Genomic DNA, 27,292 nt, shown 5'->3' on the forward strand with positions numbered 1-27,292 from the left:
ACCTGCCCACCCTCGTCCATCCCCGCAGGTGGCACCCGGGGCACAGCATGAGGGCCCCATGAGGTCTTCACACCAGAGCTCACAGCTCCCCGGGAGGGCCCTGAGCACTTCTGCCACCCGCAGCCCTGCACAGAACAGACACATCCCTGCTGAGTAGAGGCCCATTCTGCAAACAGCATCCTCCCAGGGCTGTGCAGAAATGACAATGGCTTCTGCACGCATCTCCCCACAGCCTCCAGAGCCAGGATCCCCAATTCATGGGGCAGGTGCGGGCCTTCCTCGCACCTGCTGCACTGGGCATCCTCCTCCATCCGGCTCCCCCTGGCTGTTCCTCCATGTGCCCCCGGTGACATGTCTGGACTGTCGCCTGGTAAACATTTGGGGACCGGCTTGGTAAAGGACGGGTGTGTTCCCATCACCGCCGCCTTGAGGGCCCATGTCCTGCAAACGCTGACCACACTTTTATCAGCTTCGTCTGTGGCAAAGGTCAGAGTCGTGGGTGGATTAGGGCTTCAGGCTGAGTCATTCTGGAATCCCCTTTTTAGGCCAAATCTTTTTGTGAGCATGTCGGGGGGTTTTCTCAAATTCTGTAAATAGTTTAATAACGCCTGTGTAGTATCTATTTTTAACTCCAACCTTCTTGGACCATTTTAGAACTAATCATGCTGCTCATTAGAAGGAGGGTTTTGAAAGTCCATCAGTCTCCAGTTGCTTCCAGGGAATGGCCTAGGGGCCTGGCCCAGAGCAGAGGGACCCCAGACGGCATTTCGGCCAGAGGAGGAGGACACACCCTCCAAGAAGCTGGCCTGGCTGCAGATTCTAGGACTCCCGAAAGAAGCCAGAGCTGGGTCCTCACCCCGGCTCAGGGCTCCTCACACAGGAAACCCTGGACAGGATGCTTGCCTGCTCTGTGCTTCGGTTTCTCGCACTGCAGGCTGTGGGCAGAGTAACCCTTTTCTGTTGAAGGAGGGTTTCCATATCAGGTGCATCACCCCAGTACCTCACCGACCCGGGTGCAAGTTTCATGGTCTCTGTCCTGGGTTAGCATTTGGTTCAGCAGGTAAGATGCCGCCTGCGACACCCACATCCCATAGCCAAGTGCCTGAGCTCAAGTCCAGGTTCCACTCCCAACTCCAGCTCCCTGGTGATGGACCCCCTCAGAGGCAGCAGGTGACAGCTGAAGGACCTGGATCCAGGGAGGCCTGCATCGAGTTCTGGGTTCCTGGATTTGGCCTGGCCCAGGCCTGGTTGTTGTAGGCAGTTGGGGAGTGAACCAGCAGATGGATTTCTCTCTCTCTCTCTCTCTCTCTCTCTCTCTCTCTCTCTCTCTCTCTCTCCCTCCCCTATGCCTTTCAAATCAATTTTTTTTATGGTCTCTTAACACATTACCCTGGGACACAGGCACAGATGCCGATTAGCTCGCCTTGTTGCCTTTCTGTTTTGTGGTTGGCCTCTCCACACAGTGACAGTGGACACACCCCCTCGTCCCCACAGAGAGCTCTGCTCAGTGGAGGAGACCTCCCCGGTCCACGGCCAGCCCCTGGTCAGCGCCTGTCTCCAAGCCCTCAGCCGCCGTCCCAGGCAGGGAGGACTCCCAGTTCTGCACAGACAGCGGCTCGGCCCTCTCCTCCAGGAAGCCTCGAGAAAGGGCAAGGGGGAAGCCAGCAGCTGTTGTGCCTACATCTACTCCAGGGTGTCTGCAAACAGGGCGCCTTGCAGGGTGAAAGGAAGCAACACCAGGTGCAGAATCAGAGGCCTGGGCTCCAGCCCTCCTGACCCTCAAAGGCGACAGCTCGCGCTGCAGCGAGGTGCTGGGTGGGGAGGGCTGAGGCTGGGAGCACCGCTTGGCAGGGCACAATGCTGTGTGAACGCCTGGGGCACAATTACATGGAAACCTGATGCCCAGCACAGGAGGTCAGGGTGCTGGCACAGGTGCAGTCCTACATAGTGTGGTAACGAGGCTGCCCTCAGGGCCATGGGCTTCAGGCCCCAAGGCCCCCGGCTCTGAGCTGGACCTGGGTCTTGGCCCCGAGGGCAGCCTCAGGGACACCTGGCTTCAAGACATTCTTGCCTGCCCACTGGTGTTCCTTGTGTGTCAGACAGTCCATGGTGCGCTTCCCGCTCGCGCTGAAAGGAAAGCTCCCAGCCTCTTCTGAGGGCTTTTCAAGGCCACAGCCACAGCAGGTGCTGGCTCCCCTTGCCTGAGTCTGTGGCTTCACGCCTGCATAGGTGTGAGACAGCATCCCACAGAATCAGCCCCGTTCTCAGCTTCTCCCCCTCTTCCCCTGCACCAGCCCCTCTCCACCCCTCCTCCACAGCAGCAGCGCTAAGCCTGCCTGACCTCATTTTGCCAACAGAAATATCGTTCTGGGTGCTCACTGCCTAGGAAGCTTGGGAAATGTCTCCAGAATGATCTAGATTCAACTAGAAGTGGCTGATGGCAGTTCCCAGGCACAGGGACGGTCCTTTGCCTTGAGCCAGTGCCAAGGAGAAAGCAAGGCCGGCCACAGCGTCATGAGCCATCAGTGGCAGAGTGTCCCCTGTGGTTTTTTTTTTTTTTTTTTTTTGTCAATAGTAAAGGGCATGGTTTTTATGTCCGGTGGTTGGAGCAGCTTCAGGTTCATCTCTATAATGCCACTCTCCTTCATTCTTTGGGGTGGAACAGAAAGGGCAGCGGTTGCCACCAGCACTCAGGGATTTTGACTTGATGCTCAGGAGTTTCGCGTGGATGCTCCCAGGTGGGGTCTGTGTTCTCAATGAGCAGCTGTCACAGACCCACCTGCTGCAGCCACAGATTGGCCACATAATGTGGGTCTGGCCAATTAGGAGACTCCATCTCTCCACATCCACAGTGATTGGTCTGTGGTATAGTCATGTGACAAGCAAGGCCAATCAGAATTCTTCCCTGAGATTTGAGGGTTAGACCCTGGGAGGGGGCTATGTCTTCCTTTTGCTCATGAGTTATTCTATGAGAGAAGCTGGGCACTTCTGACCACCATCCCATGGCAAAATGCAGCAAGAGAGAAACCAGTCAACGTGCTAGGCAGAGCCCAGACAGACAGCAGTGAGAGAGACAGGGGAGTGCCAGCGCCAGCAGGCGTTTGAGCCCTGTCAGCCCTGGGACTGTATCCTCGTAAACCAGTTCAGGCCCTGTGGGCATAAGCCAGTTGGGGAGGGTTTGCCTCCCTGGCAGCCAAGAACCCAAAGTGTCTAGGGGTACAGCGGCTGGGACAGTGCAGTGACTGGGACTTCACTGATGTGGGCCAGGGAGGTCAGGAATCCCAGGGAAAGGTCTAAACCTGCAGTGAGAAAGGAGACACCCAGCCCCGAGGAGAGGCGCTGGACCCAGCAGACAGAACTCAGGGCAAGCAAGCATCCCTGGGGTGGAGGCTGCAGCTCACAGGGTCGTCTGGGACACCTTCTCCCTCCAGACAAGTGGGGAATGAGCTGTAGGGTGCTTCTTGCTGCTGTTGATTCAAGGTACCCTGGAGTTCCCCAGGGTGAGACCTCGGGGCCCAACAGGACTGAGCCAGGCCTGACCGCTGTGGCCGTGATGGCCACTGTGGGTACAGCCCAGAGCGTGCCCCCCAGTGCTGGGGCTGCACACATAGCCTGGTGGAGGGAGGGAGTGGCCAGGTGTGGGGCCAGAGTGACTCAGGATGCACCCAGCAGCGGGTCTCCCTGCCAGTTGTGAAATATCCAGTGTGCGCCCGATGCATTGCCTGTTATGACTCACGGCAGCCGAGGGCCACCTGATCCGGCAGACACCACGACCTGCCACCCTGAGTGGGTGTGTGAGAGGTGTGGCCTGAGACACACGAGCTCCCTTCTCCCCTGACCCTGTGCACTGCTGGCAGCACTGCCCACCCTCCTCTCCACCTGATACAGGCTCCCAGGCCCATTCCCAGCCTCCTGAGCCCGGGAATGCCGTATTCCATCTTGGGGGAGGAGCCTATTGTATGGATCAGTGCTTTTTGGTTCGAAGTCTCAGCAGCCAACTTGCAGTGGCATAAGATCCTTGAATCCTTTCTCATAAGGATTTGAAATGTTTCGTGGAGGTCGGAAGTTCTAGGACAAGATAGGAAATGGGACACCTCAGGGGGCCTCACTAGGGCCCGGGGTGACCTGAGATGTTCTGATGCCCCCCCGGCTCCATGCTGCAGACCTGTGCATTAGGCGTGGGGATCACCTGCCCCCAACCGTGCCTCAGTCACACAGGTGCCCAGCAAGGGGTAGGTGGCCTGCCAACCTCCCAGGACTAGTTCCTAGCACCTAGGGGCACCCTGCAGGTCTGGGACTGGCCCATGGGGACAGAGGAGTGAGGGGACATTACCAGTGCATGGGTTGCCAGGGAGGCACGGCACGGTACCAGGTCAGGGAGGACCTCAGCCCATTGCCGAAGGCGGGACAGCCTGCCTGCAGGGAGATGGGCTGAGTATCACAGGGGAGCCCACCACGCCACCAGAGGCGTCTCTGCCGAGTGGCCTGGCATGACTGGAAGCAACTCTGAGAGAGAGACAAAATAATTGCAGCCAGGTCCCACCCAGCAGAACCTTTCCTGACAAAAGCTCGCTCATTTGCACAGGTGGGACCTCATAGCGAGTGCGGAGGCGTGTCGGAATGAGGAGCCCTGGGCTCTTGCTCTTCCAGAGGGAAATCAAGGGAGGCCTCCCTGAGGAGGTGACTTTCAGCAGAAACCAGAAAGAAATTCAAGGAAAATAAAAAATAAAGCAGTTTGGGGTTTGAAAATGGCTTGTCCTCTTTCCAAGACAAATTTGTCAAACCTCTTTCTGAAGCACCCCACCTAACGTCTTGGGGAGGAAGGTGGTAGAGGGAGGGACTCGTGGCTGCTGGGTTGCTCCCAGCTCCCCACTGCATGAGACCCCCACCACCACAAATGCATCCCAGCGCCTCCAGGAAGAAGAGACTCCGTGCCACAGGGAGGAGGCGGCCGCAGCGCCTCTCTGGAGGGGACCCAGCCCCAAGCACTGGGGATGTAGTCTGGGTGGCAGAATTCCTTCAGCAGTTTGTTTTTAAAGAGGGAGAGCAAGATGTTGGTGAACTTGTGGGGAAGCAGCGGGGCTGCCCCTCTCCTTGGGGATAACAGGCCCCGCGGTCCATGGCCCCCGCCCGTCCCAGCAGCCCCGTCCCCCACTCCCCCCCGCCACCCTGGCTGCCGGCAGCCATCCCCCCACTGCCTGGACACAGCTGTTTCTGGCTTGGCCACAGGTCTCCACCATGCCAGAGTTCATGTGGTTATCCAGAGTGGGAAGAATTTCCCAGAATGCCTTGAGAAACCTGAGACACTGAATGGCTTTCAGGGTTTATTGATGTGGCGGGTGCAGGAAATAGCAGTACATCAATAAATAGTTTTAGGCAGGAAACGAGGCTTAAATGGTAGCCTTAAAGTTTGGGGGAAGGCAGTAGGGGTTGCTGGGAGGGAGTCTGTCAGTCGGATGGGAGCTGAGAGGCCGGCAGCAGACTTTGCTGGGCGGCTTGAGGATGAAGGAGGCTGAGGTTGGCAGAAAGGGGCCCCTTGTTCCGGGGGAAAGGCTGCAACCCCTAGCTCGTGTGCCAAGACTTCTCTCCCCCTCCGGCGACAGTCACTGCTGGCTGGCAGGTCACCCCCAGACTTCCGCTGTCCTCACCCAAAATAAAAAAAAAAAAAAAATCAAGTGGCAAGGTCAGAACCTGCCAGTTTCTGTTTCAATAGCTGCTTTCCTGATTATAAAAAGAATGGGTCACCAAAAGTTGGGGTGCTTTCAGAGAGGAAATGAAAAGTAAAGAAAAAAGGCCATCGTCTGCTGTTGAAGAATAACTATTGTGAGACGTGTACAATTTCTCATCTTTGTTCTTTTGTCAAAAATGCATGCATGGTAAGATTACATAGCACATACAATTTTGACTTTTCTTTTTTGTTTAGCCCTATAGAAACAGTTTCCCATGCCATCCTAAACTTTTCATGTTCATAATTGTCACCATTGTCACTTACTTAATCATTGTCCTATTACTGAATGCTTATATTGTTGAACTTTTATGTGTATTAAGCTGCTTTTTCCTGATATTTTAAATTATTTCCTTGTGATAATTATCCAGAAGTGCGATTACCGGATCTACTCGTAAGACCATGTTTAAGGCTGCTGTTCAGCATTTTCAGAACAGTGGTACCTGTGCGCCGCCCATGGATGGCAATGTCTGTCTCCTTGCATCCTCACCAGCCTCCATAATTACCGTTTTTTTAAGCTTTGCTAATATAGAAAGGAAAAAAGGACTTTGATCCATTTAATTGCTGCTGTTTTGCATTGTTCAGGATGCTCGTTAGCAACTTCTCAGTGCCCTTTCTCCGTTTGGCCGTGAGGGGTTAAGTGCTTTGGTTACACACCGGGACATGCTGTGCCTACGGTGAGACCCTGCCCTCGGTCACAGGTAGCTGCCTCTCCTCTCTGGTATTATAATGGAGAAAACCCTTCTGCTTCCAGAAATTTGGTAAATACCTGATTTCATTTTCTCCAGGTTTTTATGGTTTGTCCTCTTCTCTTCACATTCACCTCTTGGTTCCATCTGGAATTCATTGCAGGGCCCAGGATGGAGTGAGGCTGAGTTACCTCCCTTCCATTCCCTGGACAGCTGTCCCTACACCGTTGCTTGAGTGACTGATGTTCCCTCTGCCTCTGATTTGTGGTCCTCCCGGGGTCACTGATGACCGCTGTAGATGCCAGATTTATTTCCGAGCTGTCTGATCTGGCTGTCCATTCGTATGTCAGCCCCATAGCCTTTTAACTAGGAGAGCTTTAGCATGGGTTAAAAGTAGTATATCTCTTTCCAGTTTTGTTTTGTTTTGATTTTAGCTGTTTCCTCTGTTAGCTAATTCTTTCCAATTACTTCTTTTAGGATCTTTTTTTTTTTTTTTCCTTAACCAAGTCTCCAGAAGTTCACATCAGGTTATGGAATACAAATGAGTATTAAACCAATTCTGCGAGAATGACTGTCTACAATGCCGTCTTCTCATTTGGGAATACTGTGCTTCTTCACTTGCTTGAGACGGCCTCTTGAATCTGTAGTTTAGCTTTGCAGCTCTCTTCTTAGAAACCTTGCCTATTTCTTAATAATGTAACAAGTGCGTTTAATGCTTTGATAAAAGAGCTTTGGGGCATCAAAATGTCTCTTTGGTTAATCCTGTTATAAAGGATTGTCAGGTTTTGTGCATTAACTTTGCATCTCATTACTCTAAGTAATTAATCAGTTTCTGAAGTGTTCAATCTCATCTTTATTACAGGAGTCTCCCAAATCATTTATCTCCTCTCCTCCAAGGGTCACGGGTGGTATCGCCATTCTTTTCAATCAGGCCTACTGATACATTTCCTTCATATATTTCTTGATGCTAAATCATCCTTGTCTTCCTGGAATAAAAGTCTACTTGTTTCTAAATGTTTGCAAAGACAGGTATGCTGGCCCTAGTTTGAACATTGTACAATGCATCATTTGAACATTACACAGTATATCAAAACACCACATGGTTAACCCATAATTATGTACATTTTTCTGTGTCCATTTTTAAGTAAATAAACAAATAAACTTGGTGATAGTGGATCTATTTGCTAATTTTTTGTTTAGGACTTCTAATACACCTATTCATGTTAGAGAGATTGCCTTTAGGCTATGTTCTGGCTCAGTTTCAAAAAAAAAAAAAACTGTTCTCTGATTTTTTTTTAAAAGTTTCAATGAACTGACCTATAAAAGTCACGAGTTTAGAGACCTCCTTAAATAGGTAATTCTTCCATAACTTTTCATTTATTTTATGATTTCATTTGTGTTTCTTGACTTTTTATTCCTTTTTAGTAAAGTTTGATGGTTTTTCTGAAAAATCACCCATTTTGTCTTTTTTTCAAAATCATCCACAGAATTATAATATTTAAGTTCTGTTATTTTTACCTACTCCATTTCTGCTTTCATATCTACTTCTATTTCTTCTTTCTCACCTCTATATATAAACTTACTTTTTCTGCTTTCTAATTAGCTAATTTCTGCCTTGTCTCTGTAGCATCCTTTCCTCTATTTCCTTGCTTGCTGCGAGTTTTCTGATGGGTTGACTTGAATATTTGGAGTAACACTGCCTGGTAGAATCTAGTAGGAGCTACATATGTAATTTTAAATTTAGTAATATATTTTATACTTCACCTAGTACCTCCAGATTTCAGCATGTAGTCAATATTTTTAAAATAGAAGACACTTTATATTCTTGTTTCCATACTAAGCTTTTTTTAAAGATTTTATTTGTTTTTATTTATTTGAGAGGTAGAGTTACAGACAGTGAGAGGGAGAGACAGAGAGAAAGGTCTTCCTTCCGTTGGTTCACTCCCCAGATGGCCGCAGCAGCCGGAGCTGTACCAATCCGAAACCAGGAGCCAGGAGCTTCTTCCGGGTCTCCCATGCGGGTGCAGGGGCCCAAGGACTTGGGCCATCCTCCACTACTTTCCCAGGCCTTAGCAGAGAGCTGGATGGGAAGAGGAGCAGCCAGGACTAGAACCGGAGCCCATATGGGGTGCTGGCGCTGCAGGCAGAGGATTAACCTACTGTGCCATGGCACCGGCCCCCATACTAAGCCTTTGAAAATAAGTGTCTATTTCACATTTATGACGTGTCATTTTAGATAGCCACATTTCAAGCACGCGGTGGGCACGAGCTGCTTTGTCTAGCAGCTCTCATGGTGCGTGACCTAGGTTGACATACTGTATTTTCTTCCTTTATTTAATAGCCAAAATAGTTAAGACTATAAATCAACCTCTTGTTGTAGCCTACAAGTTTTTATAGCTCTTTATTTCCTTAATCATCTGTATATTTGATTCATCTCTATCCCATCTTTCAAGAGAACACCTTTAATAGTTCCAAGCAATTGGCAGTTTTTTAAATTATTGTTAAGTCTTGGGTTCAGCATGTAACCTATGTGATTTCTATGTTTTGAAAAGTATACTGGAGTCACAGCTTAGTATGAGACTTTTTTAAAATTTAGCCTTATTAATATAGTATTTAAGTCACCTAAATAATTCATTTTTGTCTGTTTAGTAAGCCACGGAAAGTTATGTTTTCCTGTACAATTCTTTCTGGTTTTCTTTTTAAATTTATTTGAAATGGGGAGGGAGAGAGAGAGAAGAAGAGAGAGGGGGGAGGGAGGGAAGGAGGGAGAGGGAGGCGAGGAGAGAAGAGAGAGAGACTGCTCTTCCATCTGCTGGTTCACTCCCCAGATGGCCACAACCACTGGGGCTGGGCCAGCTGAAGCCAGGAATTTCCTCCAGGTCTCTCACATGAGTGCAGGGCCCCAAGTACTTGGGCCATCTTCCCACTGCTTTCCCAGGCACATTAGCAGGGAGTTAGATGGGAAGTGGAGAAGCCGGAATTTGAACAGGATCACAGGCGCAGCTTAACCTGCTACACCACAACACCAACCCCTTTTTCTGGTCGTTTATTATTATTATTATTATTATTATTCAATAGTTTTTGATGTATTCTGAGTCTATGCTATTTTTATCTATATAATTAATCTTAGTTAATGATTAAAATACTTTGATCATACCATTGCTTTAATTGTGCCTTCACTTGTCCACGGTTGGTTTTACCCATGCATTTTTTCTATATACCCTGTCTTCAGTTCTGCTAGTGGTCACTAGTGTTTACTTTTAGCATTTTGAAAGGCAGTACTGTAACTTACATTTCCCTGATTACCACCCAAGAAAGAAGCAATAACCTGTGAATTTTTATGTCCTACATTAGGAAAAGTTGTGTGCTTTATCACCTTCCATCCCCTACCTACCAGTCTTTACCAGTCTCTAGAAATTTCATCTGGGATGGTTAACTCATTTTATTACTATGAAATTATCATTTAAATTACATGTTCAAATTAAGTATCTTCTCTGTCAAGGATTATGTCTCACTTTTGATTTGATCTTATCACCGCAGTTATTATCTATTTTGGTTTTGTTAAATATTTTTTTACTTTTTTTTTTTTTTTTTTTGACAGGCAGAGTTAGACAGTGAGAGAGAGAGACAGAGAGAAAGGTCTTCCTTTTGCTGTTGGTTCACCCTCCAATGGCCGCCGCGGCCGGCGCACCGCGCTGATCCGAAGCCAGGAGCCAGGTGCTTCTCCTGGTCTCCCATGCGGGTGCAGGGCCCAAGCACTTGGGCCATCCTCCACTGCACTCCCGGGCCACAGCAGAGAGCTGGCCTGGAAGAGGGGCAACTGGGACAGAATCCGGCGCCCCAACCGGGACTAGAACCCAGTGTGCTGGCACCGCAAGGCGGAGGATTAGCCTATTGAGCCGCGGCACTGGCGTTAAATATTTTTTAAAGATTTATTTATTTATTTATTTATTTATTTATTTATTATTTGAAGGCAGAGTTATACAGAAAGGCAGAAAGAGAGAGAGAGAGAGAGAGAGAGAGGTCTTCCATCCATTGATTCACTCCCCAATGACCAGAGCTGCACCGATTCGAAGTTAGGAGCCAGGAGCTTCTTCCAGGTCTCCCACGTAGGTGCAAGGGCCCAAAGGACTTGGGCCATCTTCCACAGCTTTCCCAGGCCACAGCAGAGAGCTGGATCGGAAGTGGAGCAGCCGGGTCTCGAACCGGCACCCATATGGGATGCCAGCACTGCAGGCAGTGGCTTTACCCGCTACGCCACAGCGCCATCCCCTGTTATCTGTTTTTGACTTCACTTCATAAGTTTGCCTCATTTCAGTTTCATCGCCCCTTCCGGTTCTTCTAGACCATGATTTCCTCAAAGTTGACTCATAAGGTTTGCTGGCTGGAACATGATTTCAAGAAAGTTTTAATTTTTTAATGATTTTTAATTGTAGTAAGGGAAAAAAAAATCACAGAAACTTCCCCATTTCGCCCATTACTGAGTGCACAGGTCAGTGATATTAACCGTGTGGGCCTCCTTGTGCATTCTCCACTTTTCCATCTTGCAACTGAAACTCTGCAGCCATAGGGCAACTCCCCATGTCCCCCTCCCGAGCCCCTCCAAACCCCTCCCCCATGCTACTGTGAATTTGACTGCTCTGGCTGACTGTAGGGGGAATCAAACAGTATCAGCCTGGTGTGAGCCTGCTTTGTTGACGTAGCGTGCTCACGCTTCACCCGTCAGAGTGTCCTTCCTTCGGGAAGGCTCAGTAGCACTCCCTGTGTGCATACACTGTGTTTTTGACCGGGTCGTCTGGGGAGGGGCACTTGGGTTGCTCTTGCCATTAATGTTGTGCGAATTGGATGTGCAGGTCCTGCTTTCAATTCTTCTGGGTATGTACCCAGCAGTGGAACTGCTGAATCATATGCTAATTCTGGTTTTCAGTCTTTGAAGAATTTCCATACTATTTTCCATAGTGGCTATGCCATTTAACTTTTTAAAGATAAGCCTGTAGGGGAAACTTGTCTTAAACTCTGGCGTGGGTAAGAGCTCTCCCTTGCTGCCTCTGTGTCTCTGGATTTTAACTTCAAATATGAAACGATAAGGCCGGACTTTTGTTCCTTTGTAAGCAACCTGAGTTTATTATTCCCCTCTATAACTACTTTTAGAATTTCTCCTTTTCTTCAAAATTAAAAAAAAGAGAAAATTTTCCTGCTAAGTTTAAATAGGCTCCGCAAGGCTGTGAGGCCCTTTTACCTGAAGAGTTCACTTTAAAAAAAAAAAGTGCTTTATTGTCATTTTTATTCATCTTATTGATACAGCACCTCAAACATTTTGTTTTTGTTTGGGGGGCTGTCCTTGTACTCAGCTGTGTAGGTGTTGTCTGCATCACTCTGCAGCCTCTGGCCTCCCCTCTGCTGCCTCTGATGGGAGTCCTTTTGCTGCCGGAGTCCTGGCCGTCGGTTCCTTCCTGACCCCTATTCCCATCTCACACTTCGTGTCCGCCCGAGGCCTTGGGGCTCATCCTGGCCCCATCTCAGCGCCGTCGCAGGATCCACACCGCCATCCTTCTTAAGACATGCGAGCCCACTCGTTTTGTGCTTGGATTATTTTATGTATTTGTAGGCTGTTGTTAACCTTTTCAGTGTGCGTTTCCAGAATTCTCCAAATTACGCCCCTGCCCTGCAGGGCAGGGTCTTCCCCCGGCCACCATATTGCTTTTCTCCTTCTTTACCCTTGAACGAGGAAGGCTCCGTTTGGTCTTCGTGTTCACCGTGGGGATCATCCTCGGCGTCACTCAGCGTCAGCGAAGGTCATCACAGAGGCCCTCTTTCAGACCTAGAGTCGGTGGGTGTCTCCCCGTGCCCCTCCCAAGTCCAGCTTCCAGTAGCTGGCAGGCACGTAGTCTCCCGGTGAGCGTCATTAGCCAAAACACAGTCCTCTCTTCGCCATGGAGTATCAGGAGGAAACCAAGTCCAGCCATGGGCCTTTGATCAAATGTGGGCTTCTTTATAACTCTAGTCCCTAGCACACACTGCCCCGCCGGCATCTGCCCGGAAGCACTGTCCCTCCCCATCTCCTCTGCCCCTGGCACAGCCCTGGGTCTCCAAGGCCTGCAGCAGGGCAGCGTGGAAGGGAACTGCTTTATTGGGCTTGGCTTGTACCCACTCCCTGTCTACCACGCAGGGCCAAGCAGAGGGAGGGGTCGAAGCTTCAGTCTTCTGAGTCAGGGGCCGCACTGTTTCCGAGTGAGGGCCCTTTAGTCCATGGTGTTGGCTCCGAGTCTGGTAGGAGTCCCCTGGCGAACAGCTCTCTCCCTCTCCTCGGCGTTCTTTCTTCTCCTGTGTGTGCCTTCGTAGGAATTTTTATGGGCAATGGTAGAAGGGCAAGTTGGGCACTGATGGAAGTGCACCATGTTAACACCCAAGTTGGCACTTTAGAAAGGCCTAGAGTTGCAGTTCTCAGCCCTGCTTGCACACTGGGCACTGTGAACAGTGGGAGCTATGAGCAGGGGCCAGTGTCCTGTGTGATTCTGGCCAATTCCATGAGTCTCTGGGGGTGGAGCAGGGCGTCAGTGCCTTCCAGGCCCCTCCAGATGACTCCTGTGTGCCCCAGGGCTAATATGCTTCAGCCAGAGCAGGGAACGGGCTTCGTTCTCAAACAGGATCTAGAACTGTGCGTTCCCTCAGCCAGTCTTCTGATCGCTTTGGGCCTCAGTTCTCCCCTCCCGCTACACTTTACAATGAAAAATGTTGCCTGCCCCTGCTCTGATCACACAGAAATAGTATGGGATAAACACAGGTTAATGAAGGGAAGCAGCAAAAGACTGGTGACTTTAAGGCCACCAGGCCAGGGCGCTTTCCTGGCTTTGCAGTGGGCACCATGTGCTGTAAAACCCGTGCACTTGCAGCTCCCCTGGCCTCTAGGGTGATCCCTCTCCAGTCTTGCTACTAGCGAGGGGACACACAGCCAGCAAAGGGACTGGCCACTCCCAAAGCCCAGGGGTCTCTTTAAGGGAGCCTGCCCTGGCTCAGACCCCAGGGTGGGAGTCAAACAATAGGACTCCGGGTCCTGCACATGGCAGCTGTCAGCAGGTGGACACTGCCCTGGGGAGTGAGATCCGCAGGTGGACTTCCAGGCACTGCGTGGACAAAGGCCTGGAGGAGAGCGAAGACTTGGAACATGGCTGAGAGCTTGGATTCTGATTGCAACTTTTCCAACTTAGAAACACTCGTGTGACCGCGAGACAGTGCACGTGTCCGCTGGCTTCCCCGCAGTCCCTGTTACTCTCTGAGTTTGCTCCCAGCATGAGGCCGTGCACAGCACGGGAGAGCCGGGGAGCACACGATCAAGCATGGTCTCCAGAGCAAGGAGACCTGGGTTCGAGGCCCAGCTCCGCCGCGTGCCTTCTGGAAGCTCAGAATCACCATCTATGCATCGGGGCTGTGTAGGGTCGTTGCATAAATGACTTACTAATAGGAAAGTCGCTGCCTCACAGCTGTTGCTGCTGTCTCACACCGGTAGAGGTAGAGGCATTGCTTACAACACAAGCTGCTGACTGACACGACTCTGACCATTATACGCTGTGCCCTTGGCTCATCGAGAGCTGGGACTGGTGGGGCTCCTCTTGGCGATCTGCTCACCCAGCCGCTGACTGGCCGGCTGAGGAGCCGGGGTGGGTCCTTGTGGTGGTCATCGCACGTAGGAGAGACATCGACTGAGGGCCTCCCACCTCTAGCCTGGCCTGATGGCCCCGAGGATGGTCTACTCGTGACATTAGAAGAAGCCTGACAGGAGACGTAACCGCCTAGGGCTTTGGGTCAGAGCTGGCACCTGTCACTTCTGCCTCATTCTGGTGGCCAAAGGGGGACACGTGGCCAGAACTAAAGACACAGTCAGGGAACATGTTTCCTGTCTGCTCTGCACGCCCCTGCCGCAGTTGCCCAGGGGCATTCCAGACCCAGACCCCCAGCCCAGAGACTTCCCTCTGAACATCCCAGGGGACCAGCTCTTGACTACCTCCGTGCCCCTGCCACTCCCACCTTCCCAGATCCGCTGCTGCAGCCCCGCTGGTTATACCTCCCTGTTTCCCACATACCTGTGTTATCCCCCTGCACCTGCCTCTCTTGCCATTCTCCCCACCCAAAAGGCCGCCATGCTCCCATGTTAGCATCCTGGCCTCTTGCAGCGCCCTGACCTCCAGGTAGTAACTCTAGGGCTGGCATTGTGGTGCATTGGGTTGGCCTCCACTTGCGATGCCAGCATCCTGTGTCAGAGCACCGGGTCTCATCCAGGTCTCTCCCGGTGCTCCTGAGAAGGCAGTGAAGGGAGCCCCAAGTCCTTGGGCCCCTGCCACCCACGTGGGACACCTGAATGGAGCTCCTGGCTCATGGCTGCTGGCTTCAGCCTGGCCCAGCCCTGGCTGTTGTGGCCATTTGGCCATTTGGGAGCGAACCAGCGAATAAAAGATTTATTTCTTTCTTTGTCTCTCCCTCACTATCATTCTGCCTTTCAAATAAATAAATTAGATAAAGTCTTTTTTAAAAGAAAGTAACAGCTCCCATCTCTGTGCTCCCAGAATCCCTTTACTGAACCCCTGTGATGGCTTTGAATGCCTTCTGTCTTGTGCACGGGGGGGAGCCAACATGCTTGTCCCAGCCCCTAGTGTAGTGCCTGGTGCTGGGGGGAGGGGAGAATGATACGTGTGAGGAAGAGGAATGGATAAACGCGTGCACGAATGCCTCTCATTTTCCCACTATCCTTGAGGCCCCCCGTGGCACTGAGCCTGTAGCCCAGTGCTGGGACCAAGATGGGCCATGGCTGACCCCATGCAAGCAGACAGTGTTCTGGTCCCCATTGCTGAGGCAGAGCGGTGACGGGGTCGCAAAGGCACGTGGATTCGCCACGAGGAGTCGAATGGCCACAGGGGAGGGGTCCTCTCCCTCTCCATCCGGTCCCTGTGCCCCCAGCGCAGTGTTGGGGCCAGGCAGGGGCGTCCTGGCGAAGGAATGGCAATGCAGAGAGGGGTGTGGTCGCTGCACCAAGCTGGGGACGCCTGAGGAAGAGGTCCCGTGCGGGAGGTCGGGATGGCCCTGCTTGCGCGCAGGGGCGAGGTTGACGAGGTGTCTTGTGCCTCCACAGAAGGACTTCACGGTGCGCGAGGAGCTGCAGCAGCAGGACGTGGAGCGCTGGCTGGGCTTCATCACCTTCCTGTGCGAGGTGTTCGGCACCATGCGCAGCAGCACAGGCGAGCCCTTCCGCGTGCTCGTGTGCCCCATCTACACCTGCCTCAGGGAGGTAAGAGACGCCAGCGGCACCTGCTGCACCGGCGAGCATGTCGGGAAAGCAGCTGCCCCACCGTGGGCTTGCGTGCACGGGTCTCCGCCACGGACCCGTCTACCATCCAATTACTGCTTTTCAGAAGAACCCGTTTGCTTCCAAATGTTGTTGAAAAAAATAATAACCAGGAAGCTTTGGGGGAAGCGAGAACTCAGTGGGGCACTTGCATTACCGGATGTTAAACCGCGCCCTGTAAGGTCACCCTGGCCGCTCTTGGGCACGGGAGCATGGCATGGTGGGTAAAAAGCCACTTGGGGTGCCCACATCCTCTGTCAGAACACCTGGTTCAAGTTCTGGCTCTTCCCTCTTCTGATTCCGGCTCCCTGCTAATGCACACGCTGGGAGGCAGCAGGTGACGGCTCCAGTACTTGGGTCCCTGCCACCCACGTGGGAGACCCAGATGGAGTTCCGGGCTCCTAGCCTCAGTGTGGCCCAGCTCTGCCGTTGGGGGCCTTTGGAGAGTAAATCAGCAGATGGAAGCTCTGTCTGTCTGCCACTCTGCCTCTAAGATGAAAATAAATGAGAATTGGAGGGAGGCTGGTTGGGGGCTGTTGCTGCTGTCCAGGGCGAGGCCGGCGGCTGGGAACATTGCCGTGCAGGGGAGGGAGGGAGTATGGGGTCCAGTGGTGATTTCAGTCGGAACAAAGCACCTGTCGATGGGAGATGCAGGGAAGGCAGCAGTGGCGGGAGCTCCCTCCGACCCCCGGCCAGCCTGTGGCACCATTTTCTGGGTTCTCTGGCACAGGAAGAGAAACAGGATCAGAGTGAAAAGCAGGAGTCGCCTTCCCCAGTCCCCAGCCGGCGTCCTGAGGCCGTTTGGGCGGAAGGCTCCGCAGAGCCAGAAGGGGTCGTGGCAGAGAGAGGGGACTAGGAGTGAATGTCTATGTGCGCCTAGCACTGGAGCCTGGGGCCTGGGTACTCACCCGGCAAGAGCGGGGAGGAGGGGCAGAGGGTGAGGCACCCGAGAAGGCTCCAGAAGAGCACGTGCAGGCCGGCACAGCCTGAGCCAGCCCCTCCCACCCCGCAGCCCACTGCGATGGCACCACCACAGGGAGGGACAGCCTCTGCAGACCGAGGGACCCGGGCAGATGAGGTCCTGGGGCCAGGGGGCAGTGGAGGTGGGGCGGGCAGAGCGGCCAGGTCTCCAGAGAAGTTTTTTAACCACAGGAAGCAGAAAAAGGAGGATGGGGAACCAAGGGGTTTGAAAGAAAGGAGGTAGCAGAGCAGTAAGGGAAGGCAGGGCACCGGCGTGGTTCTGGAAGCATCCATTGGCCAACCGGGCCCCTCCTGGTGACTGTAAACCTGCACGTCTTGCCACTGTGCAGTCAGCTCACGCACACACTGGGCGGTAGACCAGGTCGGCTCACACACACACTGGGCGGTAGACAGTAGACCAGGTCAGCTCACACACAGACTGGGCGGTAGGCCAGGTCAGCTCACACACACACTGGGTGGTAGACCAGGTCGGCTCACACACACACGGGGCGGTAGACCAGGTCGGCTCACGCACCCACTGGGCGGTAGACCAGGTCAGCTCACACACACACTGGGCGGCAGACCGGGTCAGCTCACACACACACTGGGCAGTAGACAGTAGACCAGGTCGGCTCACACACACACTGGGCGGTAGACAGTAGACCAGGTCGGCTCACACACACACTGGCAGTAGACAGTAGACCAGGTCAGCTTACACACACACTGGGCGGTAGACAGTAGACCAGGTCAGCTCACGCACCCACTGGGCAGTAGACAATAGACCAGGTCAGCTCACACACACACTGGGCGGCAGACCAGGTCAGCTCACACACACACTGGGCGGTAGACAGTAGACCAGGTCAGCTCACACACACACTGGGCGGTAGACAGTAGACCAGGTCGGCTCACACACACAATGGGCAGTAGACAGTAGACCAGGTCGGCTCACACACACACTGGGCGGTAGACCAGGTCGGCTCACTCACACACTGGGCGGTAGACAGTAGACCAGGTCAGCTCACTCACACACTGGGCGGTAGACAGTAGACCAGGTCGGCTCACACACACACTGGGCGGTAGACAGTAGACCAGGTCGGCTCACACACACACTGGGCGGTAGACAGTAGACCAGGTCGGCTCACACACACACTGGGCGGTAGACAGTAGACCAGGTCGGCTCACACACACACTGGGCGGTAGACAGTAGACCAGGTCGGCTCACACACACACTGGGCGGTAGACAGTAGACCAGGTCGGCTCACACATACACTGGGCGGTAGACAGTAGACCAGGTCGGCTCACACACACACTGGGCGGTAGACAGTAGACCAGGTCGGCTCACACACACACTGGGCAGTAGACAGTAGACCAGGTCAGCTCACACACACACTGGCAGTAGACAGTAGACCAGGTCAGCTCACACACACACTGGGCGGTAGACCAGGTCGGCTCACACACACACTGGGCGGTAGACAGTAGACCAGGTCGGCTCACACACACACTGGGCGGTAGACAGTAGACCAGGTCGGCTCACACACACACTGGGCGGTAGACAGTAGACCAGGTCTGCTCACACACACACTGGGCGGTAGACAGTAGACCAGATCGGCTCACACACACACTGGGCAGTAGACCAGGTCGGCTCACACACACACTTGTTTCAGACTCAGACAAGCCGGCCGCTCTGGACTTCGCTGTGTGCTCACAGGGTCTTGGCTCAGGACGCATCCCCAGGAGGACCAGCGGCTTATGCTTTGGCGTCCCTTTGGGATGGGCGGCAGGGAGCTGCGTCGCCCTGTGCCCCTGACAACTCACCTCACGATAAGACAGAGCGCTGTTCTAGGGCAGTGACCTGAATTACCTCCCCCTGCAGTATCAGGACACCTCCTGGTGTGGCTGTCACCTGCTCCCCAAGCAGGAAGCAGGGCTGCTGCCGAGCCCTGGCCTGGCTTCTGGGACACTTTTCACACTGCCTGAGGTAGTGCAGACCTGGTGTGAGATCCGGATGGCATCAGGTCAGCCCGGACCCTCTGATTGCACACTTGTGTGAAATACACAGACCCAACCCCTGCTCCTGGAGAATTCAGAGTAAAAAAAAAAAAAATTCATCTATGGCTTCCACCATTCTGTAAAGCAAGCAACCAGAGCCCTGGGTACCAAGCCAGCGTATCATCCCTGGGGCCAGGGTTCAAATCCTGGCTCTGCTGTTTCACAGCTGTGCTGCCCCTTGGGTGAGGGCTCACCTGCTCTGAGCTTTGGTTTGTTTACCTGCGAAGTGGACTCCTGCTATACTGTTCTCTCTGTAAGGCGTGCAGAGGACGGCATGGGGCGGAGAGGGAACTAGGTGTACCAGGGCACTCACGATAGGGCCCTGTGGCCCTCAGAGAGCTGGGTGCCTCCAGGCAGACAGGGCTCTCAGGGACTGGCACATGTTGACCAGCATGGGGCGCGGGACTGAGTGCCCACCCCAGGATGCACGACCCTCCCTGCCAGGCTGGCCTGGAGCACCTCATCTCCTGACCCAGGATTCTCTCCGGCAGACGGCCTGGCTTTCCCAAAACAGGGCCTTAAGAAAAGCTGGGGCCAAAGAGCGGTGCCCAGGGGGTCTCACTTATCTCCTGGGGAACCTTTCCCAGCTCCCTGGAGGCCCCTGAATTCCCAGAGCCAGTTGTTGCCTCCCTGCTTTATCACACACACTACCATCAGGACTGACCAAGGCCCCAGAGCAGGTGGAGGGAGCTCCTGGAAGTTTCTGGAGCCCAAGGCACTGTTGCTACCTCCCTCCATGCTGGGAAAGCTTAGGCTGGCCCCCACCCCTCCCTGGGGCCCTCTTGCCCCCTGGAACTCCCCCCAGGCCTCCATGTGCAGCCCCCCACTAGATGACACAGGTCATGCCCCCCCAGGCCCCTGCAACAAGATGTGTCTGGGTGGCACCCAGAGCCCCCCAGCACCATCAGTCCCCTCTGTGGGCCCGAACTCACCCTTCCTGCCTCCCTGTAGCCAGCCAGAGCCAGAGTTGCCTTTTCTCATGGTCATGGCCACCCTCCATCCTGTGCTGTGTACCTCACTGGGGCTCCCCTGCTTCTCCTTCTTTGTGCCCCTGAGTCGAACGCAAACCCACTGCCATCTCGGTGTCAGGATCTCATTTAGAACAGACCTCACGGGAGGGGACAGAGTGCTCAGAGCTGGGCCCCAGGCCCTTGAAGACTGGGTGTGCGCTCAGTCCCTGGGCCCACCAGCCTGGAGGGCACCAGCTTCCGGACAGCTCCCTGCACAGAAGGAGGCCCCTGCGGATCCCCTGCCACCCTGAGCCCTTCCCTCAGTTACCCAGCTCCCAGGGTCTCTGTCCTCCTGGCCCTGACACTTGCTCCCAGGCCCCGCTCAAAGCCAGTTGTGAAGCTCCCCTGAGCCCAGGCCCCGGCCCAGCACCCAGAGGCTCCCTCCTGCGGGCCCAGGCAGCGCCCCCATCCGTGCTGCTGTGTCCTCACTCCATCCTCCCACTGTGGCCTGAGGGTAGCATTTAGGGAGGCAGCAGCACATGCATCCGTGCCTCCTTTCTCTGTAGACTTGTTCCAGGGGGGAACGGATGCTCAAGGCCCCCAGCAGCCCGTGGCAGAGTCAGCCCTGGAACCCAGATCTCGCAAGTCGCGCCCCTCCCTGCCCCGCTTGTGGTATTCTCAGTCCGTCACCCAGCTCCAGCTACGTGGCGGGAGCCCTGTGGCGCGGAAGCTGCTCCGGCCACCGATACCATGCGCAGGTCAGAAATCCTCCTCTGCGGATGGAGAAGGGCGGCGGCCACGGAGCCGGCACACTGTCCCGGAGCGAGCGTGCTTCAGATGAGGAGGTCCCCGGAGTAACAGAAGCCAGTTCTGGGTTGTGCACCCTGCCCGAGGCCCTCTGCCCCCCGTTCACAGCTCGTATCTGCTTGGCAAGCTCGTTTTCAGTTTTTCTTATTGTATTTTAGGACTTAGAACACTAGACGCGAGAGCTCCCTCCTGGCGGGTCTTTAAGCCCTGTTACCTACAGGCGTGTGGTGCTCAGCATGCGTCCCTCTGGTGTGGCAGAGGGGCCTCTCCCTGCACCCCTCCCTCAGCCACTGGCGACCACCATTCTGCCGTCCGCCCCTAGAATCCCCCCACGTAAGCAGAACCGTGCAGCATTGGACCATGCAGCATTAGCGTGCTGTCCTCAGCTTCGTCCATGCCGTTGCACGTGGCAGGGTGTCCTTCTTTATAAAAGCTGGATGGTATTCCCCGGGCAGGCGTCTGACGCTCAGGACACCCGCCTCCCATCTCAGAGAGCCTGGTGTGAGTCCCAGCTGCTCTGCTTCCAATCCAGCTTCCCGCGAATGCACTCCCCGGGGTGGGAGGGCAGCAGCTGTGGCTCAAGTACTTAGATCCCGGCCACCCACATGAGAGACCTGGATGGAGTTCTTAGCTCTGCACATCAGCTCGACCCAGCCCTGGCTGTGGTGGGCATTTAGGGGGCAAACCAGAAAACATCTCTCTCTTTGTCTTGCTGCCTTTCAAATAAAATAGGAAAAATTAGTATTCCATGGTATGCATATATATATATTTTTTTTTTTTTTTGACAGGCAGAGTGGACAGTGAGAGAGAGAGAGACAGAGAGAAAGGTCTTCCTTTGCCGTTGGTTCACCCTCCAATGGCTGCCACGGCCAGTGCGCCGCGGCCGGCACACCGCGCTGATCTGAAGGCAGGAGCCAGGTGCTTCTCCTGGTCTCCCATGCGGGTGCAGGGCCCAAGCACTTGGGCCATCCTCCACTGCACTCCGGGCCACAGCGGAGAGCTGGCCTGGAAGAGGGGCAACCGGGACAGAATCCAGCGCCCCGACCGGGACTAGAACCCGTGTGCCGGCGCCGCTAGGCGGAGGATTAGCCTATTGAGCCGTGGCGCCGGCCTGTATGCATATATTTTTACTGCACTCATCTATGTGTTAGGTTGTTTCCACATCCTGGCTACTGTTAGTAGGGCTACAGTGGACCTGAACCTGGGAATGCTAATATCACTTTGAGATAGCATTTTCAATTTTTTTGGATAAATACCCAGAAGCGAAATTGCTGGATCATATGGTAGTCCTATTTTTAATTTTTTGAGGAATCTCCGTGCCGTTCACAGTGGCTGTAGCAGTTTGCATTCCCAGCCGCGGTATACCAGTGTTGCAGTTTCTCCTCATCCTCACCAGCTTTGGCAGTCAGCACCCTACCCCTCGGTCTGGTGATTTCCCTGACGTTAATGACATTGAGCATCTCTCTGTAAACCTGTGGCCGTTTATATTCATATGTCCTCTGTTACACTCGTAGGTCTATTCAAATCCTTAGCCGATTTGTAATGGGGTTGTTCATTTTTTTGCTATTTAGTCTTAGGAGTTCTTACATACCTTGGATATTCATCTGCTATCAGACGCATGGTGTGGGGACATTTCCTCCCGTTCCGCAGGTTGTCTCGGTCTGTTGATTGTCTCCTTGGCTGTGCAAAAGCTTTTTGGTCTGATACCGTCTCGGGAACTTGTCTGTTTTCACTTTTGTTGTCTGTGCTTTTGGGGTCTGATCTAAAAATGCATTGCCCAGGCCAATGTCAGGTCTCGTTGCTCTTTGTTTTCTTCTGGTAGTTTTGGTTCAAGTCTTACAGTTAAGTCTTCGATCCATTTTGAGGCGATTTTTGCATATGGTGTGAGGTAAGGATCCAATGTCATGCTTTTTCATGAGGATATCCAGTCTTCTTAACGGTGATCATTGAAGAGATTGTCTTTTGCCTCATGTGTGTTCTTAGCATCCTTGTTGAAGATCACTTAGCCATAAATGTGCAGATTTATTTCTGGGGCTCTGTTCTGTTCCTTTTGTCTTTATGCCTGTTTTGTACTATGCTGTTTTGATTTTTGTAGCTTTGTAATATATTTTTAAATCAAGAAGTATGATGCCTCCAACTTTGTACTTCTTTGTTCAAGACTGCTTAGGCTATTTGGATGTCTTTGTGGTTTGATATGAATTTTAGAATTGTTTTGGATGTTTCGGTTTAAAAAATGCCATTGAGGTTTTCTTTTTTAAAAAAACATATTTATTTGAAAGTCAGAGTTACACAGAGAGAGAAGGAGAGACACAGAGAGAGAGGGCCTCCATCCGCTGGTTCACTTCCTAATTGGCTGCAACGGCCAGAGCTGCACTGATGCAAAACTAGGAGCCAGGAGCTTCTTCCAGGTCTCCCACGTGGGTGCAGGGCCCAAAGACTTGGGCCATCTTTTACTGCTTTCCCAGGCCATAGCAGAGAGCTGGATGGGAAGAGGAGCAGCTGGGACTGGAACTGGCGCCCATATGGGATGCCGGCACGGCAGGCAGCAGCTTTACCTGCTACGCCACAGCGCCGGCCCTGCCATTGAGGTTTTGATAGCAACCACTTTGAATCTGTAGATTGCTCTGGGCAGTGTGAACATCTTCACAAAATTAAAAGTCTCCCAATCCATGATGAGGCGCAAGTCCAGGATTATTCTCTTGCCACTTGTATTCAATACAATATGAAGTTCTAGCCTGAGCAGTTAGATTAGGAAAAGAAACCAAAGGGATGCGAGCCAGAAAGTAAGAAGTAATATTGTTGGGGCCGGCACTGTGGTGCAGTAGGCTAATGCTCCACCTGCAGTGCCAGCATTCCATATGGGCGCTGGTTCAAGTCCCGGCTGCTCCTCTTCCGATCCAGCTCTCTGCTATGGCCTGGGAAAGCAGTAGAAGATGGCCCAAGTCCTTGGGCCCCTGCATCCATGTGGGAGACCCGGAAGAAGCTCCTGGCTCCTGGCTTCAGATCAGCGCAGCTCTGGCCATTGCGGCCATTTGGGGAGTGAACCAGCAGATCAAAGACCTTTCTCTCTGTCTCTCCCTCTCTCTCTCTAACTCCACCTCTCAAATAAATAAAATAAAATCTAAAAACAAAAAAGAAGTAATATTGTGCCTCTTTGCAGATGACACGACCTTACATACAAAAAACCGAAAAGACGCCACCAAAAAAAAAAAAAAAAAAAAAAGGATAGAACTGATAGAATCAACTTCAGTAAAGTTGTAGGAACCTAAATCAACATACAAAAACCAGTTGTGTTTCTACATTGGTAACAGACTGTCAGGGAAATTAGAAAAAACAGTCCCTACCATAGGTTCCATATTTAGGAACAGATTTAACCAAGGCAGGAAAAGACTTCCACGCTGAAAACTCCGAAACACTGAAGAAAGACGTGGAAGAAGCAGCATTCTAAGGGCCCTGTCATCCTGCAAGGCCCCAGCAGACTGTGCTGTACACACACGTACACACGCTCATGCACACGCACACGCAAACACACCCCACAGGGCTGGAATGACTGCTACACACACACACATGCACACACACACCCCAGGGCTGGAATGACTGCTACACACACACACATGCACACACACCCCAGGGCTGGAATGACTGCTACACACACACACACCCCAGGGCTGGAATGACTGCTACACACACACATGCACGCACACACACCCCAGGGCTGGAATGGCTGCTACACACACACACATGCACACACACCCCAGGGCTGGAATGACTGCTACACACACACATGCACGCACACACACCCCAGGGCTGGAATGGCTGCTACACACACACACATGCACACACACCCCAGGGCTGGAATGACTGCTACACACACACACACGCACGCACACACACCCCAGGGCTGGAATGACTGCTACACACACACACGCACGCACACACACCCTAGGGCTGGAATGACTGCTACACACACACACATGCACACACACCCCAGGGCTGGAATGACTGCTACACACACACGCACGCACACACACCCCAGGGCTGGAATGACTGCTACACACACACATGCACGCACACACACCCCAGGGCTGGAATGACTGCTACACACACACACATGCACACACACCCCAGGGCTGGAATGACTGCTACACACACACGCACGCACACACACCCCAGGGCTGGAATGACTGCTACACACACACACACACCCCAGGGCTGGAATGACTGCTACACACACACGCACGCACACACACCCCAGGGCTGGAATGACTGCTACACACACACACATGCACACACACCCCAGGGCTGGAATGACTGCTACACACACACGCACGCACGCACACACACACCAGGGCTGGAATGACTGCTACACACACACACGCACGCACACACACCCCAGGGCTGGAATGACTGCTACACACACACGCACGCACACACACCCCAGGGCTGGAATGGCTGCTACACACACACACATGCACACACACCCCAGGGCTGGAATGACTGCTACACACACACACACGCACACACACCCTAGGGCTGGAATGACTGCTACACACACACACATGCACACACACACCCCAGGGCTGGAATGACTGCTACACACACACGCACACACACACACCCCAGGGCTGGAATGACTGCTACACACACACACACCCCAGGGCTGGAATGACTGCTACACACACACGCACGCACACACACCCCAGGGCTGGAATGGCTGCTACACACACACACACATGCACACACACCCCAGGGCTGGAATGACTGCTACACACACACACGCACGCACACACACCCCAGGGCTGGAATGACTGCTACACACACACACACGCACGCACACACACCCCAGGGCTGGAATGACTGCTACACACACACACACGCACGCACACACACCCCAGGGCTGGAATGACTGCTACACACACACACACGCACGCACACACACCCCAGGGCTGGAATGACTGCTACACACACACACACGCACACACACCCTAGGGCTGGAATGACTGCTACACACACACACATGCACACACACACCCCAGGGCTGGAATGACTGCTACACACACACGCACACACACACACCCCAGGGCTGGAATGACTGCTACACACACACACACCCCAGGGCTGGAATGACTGCTACACACACACGCACGCACACACACCCCAGGGCTGGGATGGCTGCTACACACACACACACGCACACACACCCCAGGGCTGGAATGACTGCTACACACACACACACGCACACACACCCTAGGGCTGGAATGACTGCTACACACACACACATGCACACACACACCCCAGGGCTGGAATGACTGCTACACACACACGCACACACACACACCCCAGGGCTGGAATGACTGCTACACACACACACGCACGCACACACACCCCAGGGCTGGAATGACTGCTACACACACACACACGCACGCACACACACCCCAGGGCTGGAATGACTGCTACACACACACACACGCACACACACCCCAGGGCTGGAATGACTGCTACACACACACACACACACACCCCAGGGCTGGAATGACTGCTACACACACACACACATGCACACCAGGGCTGGAATGACTGCTACACACACACACACACACACCCCAGGCCTGGAATTACCCATGGTGCCCGAGCTCAGGCTGTCGTCACGTCCCTGTCTCGGCGGACATCTCTGAGCCCACCTGCCAGGCTGTGGGTCTGGCTTGCCCAGTACCCGCATGTCCTGGCCCCACCACGCTGCCCGCCTCTCCCACCCTCCGTCACCTCTGTGACCCCGTGGTGCTTTGCCAGGCTTCCCTGGGCTGTCAGTGGATGCCTCTCCCTGCAGCCCTTATTTGAGGAGCTTGGCTGGAAATTGCCCTGGAGGGAAAGTTCTCAACAAAGCTCCGTGTGCCTGTTCCCCCGCGCTTCCTCTCATCCTGCATCCCGCCCGGCAAACATTCCCTTTCCCGCTCCGTCCAGTCCCACCAGCCACCTCTCCCCACGTTCCCACCGCCTGCTCTCCTGTGTCCGGCAGCCTTGGCCGGAGGTCCGGAGTGGATGGAGGGAGCAAGGGGAGGGGTGTGTCCCTCATTCCTCTGCACCCACCACAACCGCTCCCTCCCCTGCAGGCCCCAGAAACCCCCTGGCGTCTTGGCAGGCGCCCCCGCCGCCTCCACGGGCAGCACTGGCCAAGGAGGAGAGCCCCGAGGCCAGCGAGTCGGGCTCCTCAGGAAATGAAATTGCTCCGTGCAACAATGAGAGGGCCGTTTTTTTTAAACTCTGTGCGTGAGTGTGCATTCAACTGCTCACATTGTGTCTGCTCCGGGGATCTGACCTCGGGAAACACCAGGAGACGAACGGGTGTGGGTGGGGAGCCTCTGCTGGCTCGCAGGGCTGGGAGAGTCGGGCGGAACATTCCTCAGGGGCACCTCGCCAAGGGGACCAGCCCCTCCCCCAGAGCAGAGCCCGCGGCTGCCCAGCCAGGGCCAGGGCAAGGAGGGACTCTGATGGAGCAGAGGCTGCCGTGGTGCTAGTCCTGCACCCAGACCCCCTGCGGCTTTCATGAAAGTAGTCACACACACACACACCACCTTCAGTCAACGAAGCCACACTTCCTGGGCATGGAGTTTGATGGGGGACAGATGTGAGCTGTCCAGGTGGTTGCAACAAGCAGCCGGGGTCAGCAGTGTGAGCTGCCCCATGCACGGGCCAGACGCACAGCCCTAGGAGCCAGAGGCCCAGGTGTGCAGCCCAGCGGTGCTGACCATGTTTCTTCTTGCCGGGCCTCAGTGTT

The 27,292-nt window shown here is 53.7% G+C and overlaps 1 protein-coding gene across 2 annotated transcripts in view; it reads left to right on the plus strand.

The window, feature by feature from the left end:
- Nucleotides 1-27,292, plus strand: part of CTIF (cap binding complex dependent translation initiation factor) — a 283,841-nt gene that overhangs the window by 226,171 nt on the left and 30,378 nt on the right. For both annotated transcript variants that reach the window (XM_062201641.1, XM_062201640.1), the window contains one exon: nucleotides 15,539-15,694. In XM_062201641.1, coding sequence (XP_062057625.1) covers nucleotides 15,539-15,694 — 156 coding nt within the window. The remainder of the gene's footprint in view (nucleotides 1-15,538; nucleotides 15,695-27,292) is intronic.

The sequence above is a fragment of the Lepus europaeus genome, chromosome 9 (assembly GCF_033115175.1).
Source record: "Lepus europaeus isolate LE1 chromosome 9, mLepTim1.pri, whole genome shotgun sequence".
NCBI lineage: Eukaryota > Metazoa > Chordata > Mammalia > Lagomorpha > Leporidae > Lepus > Lepus europaeus.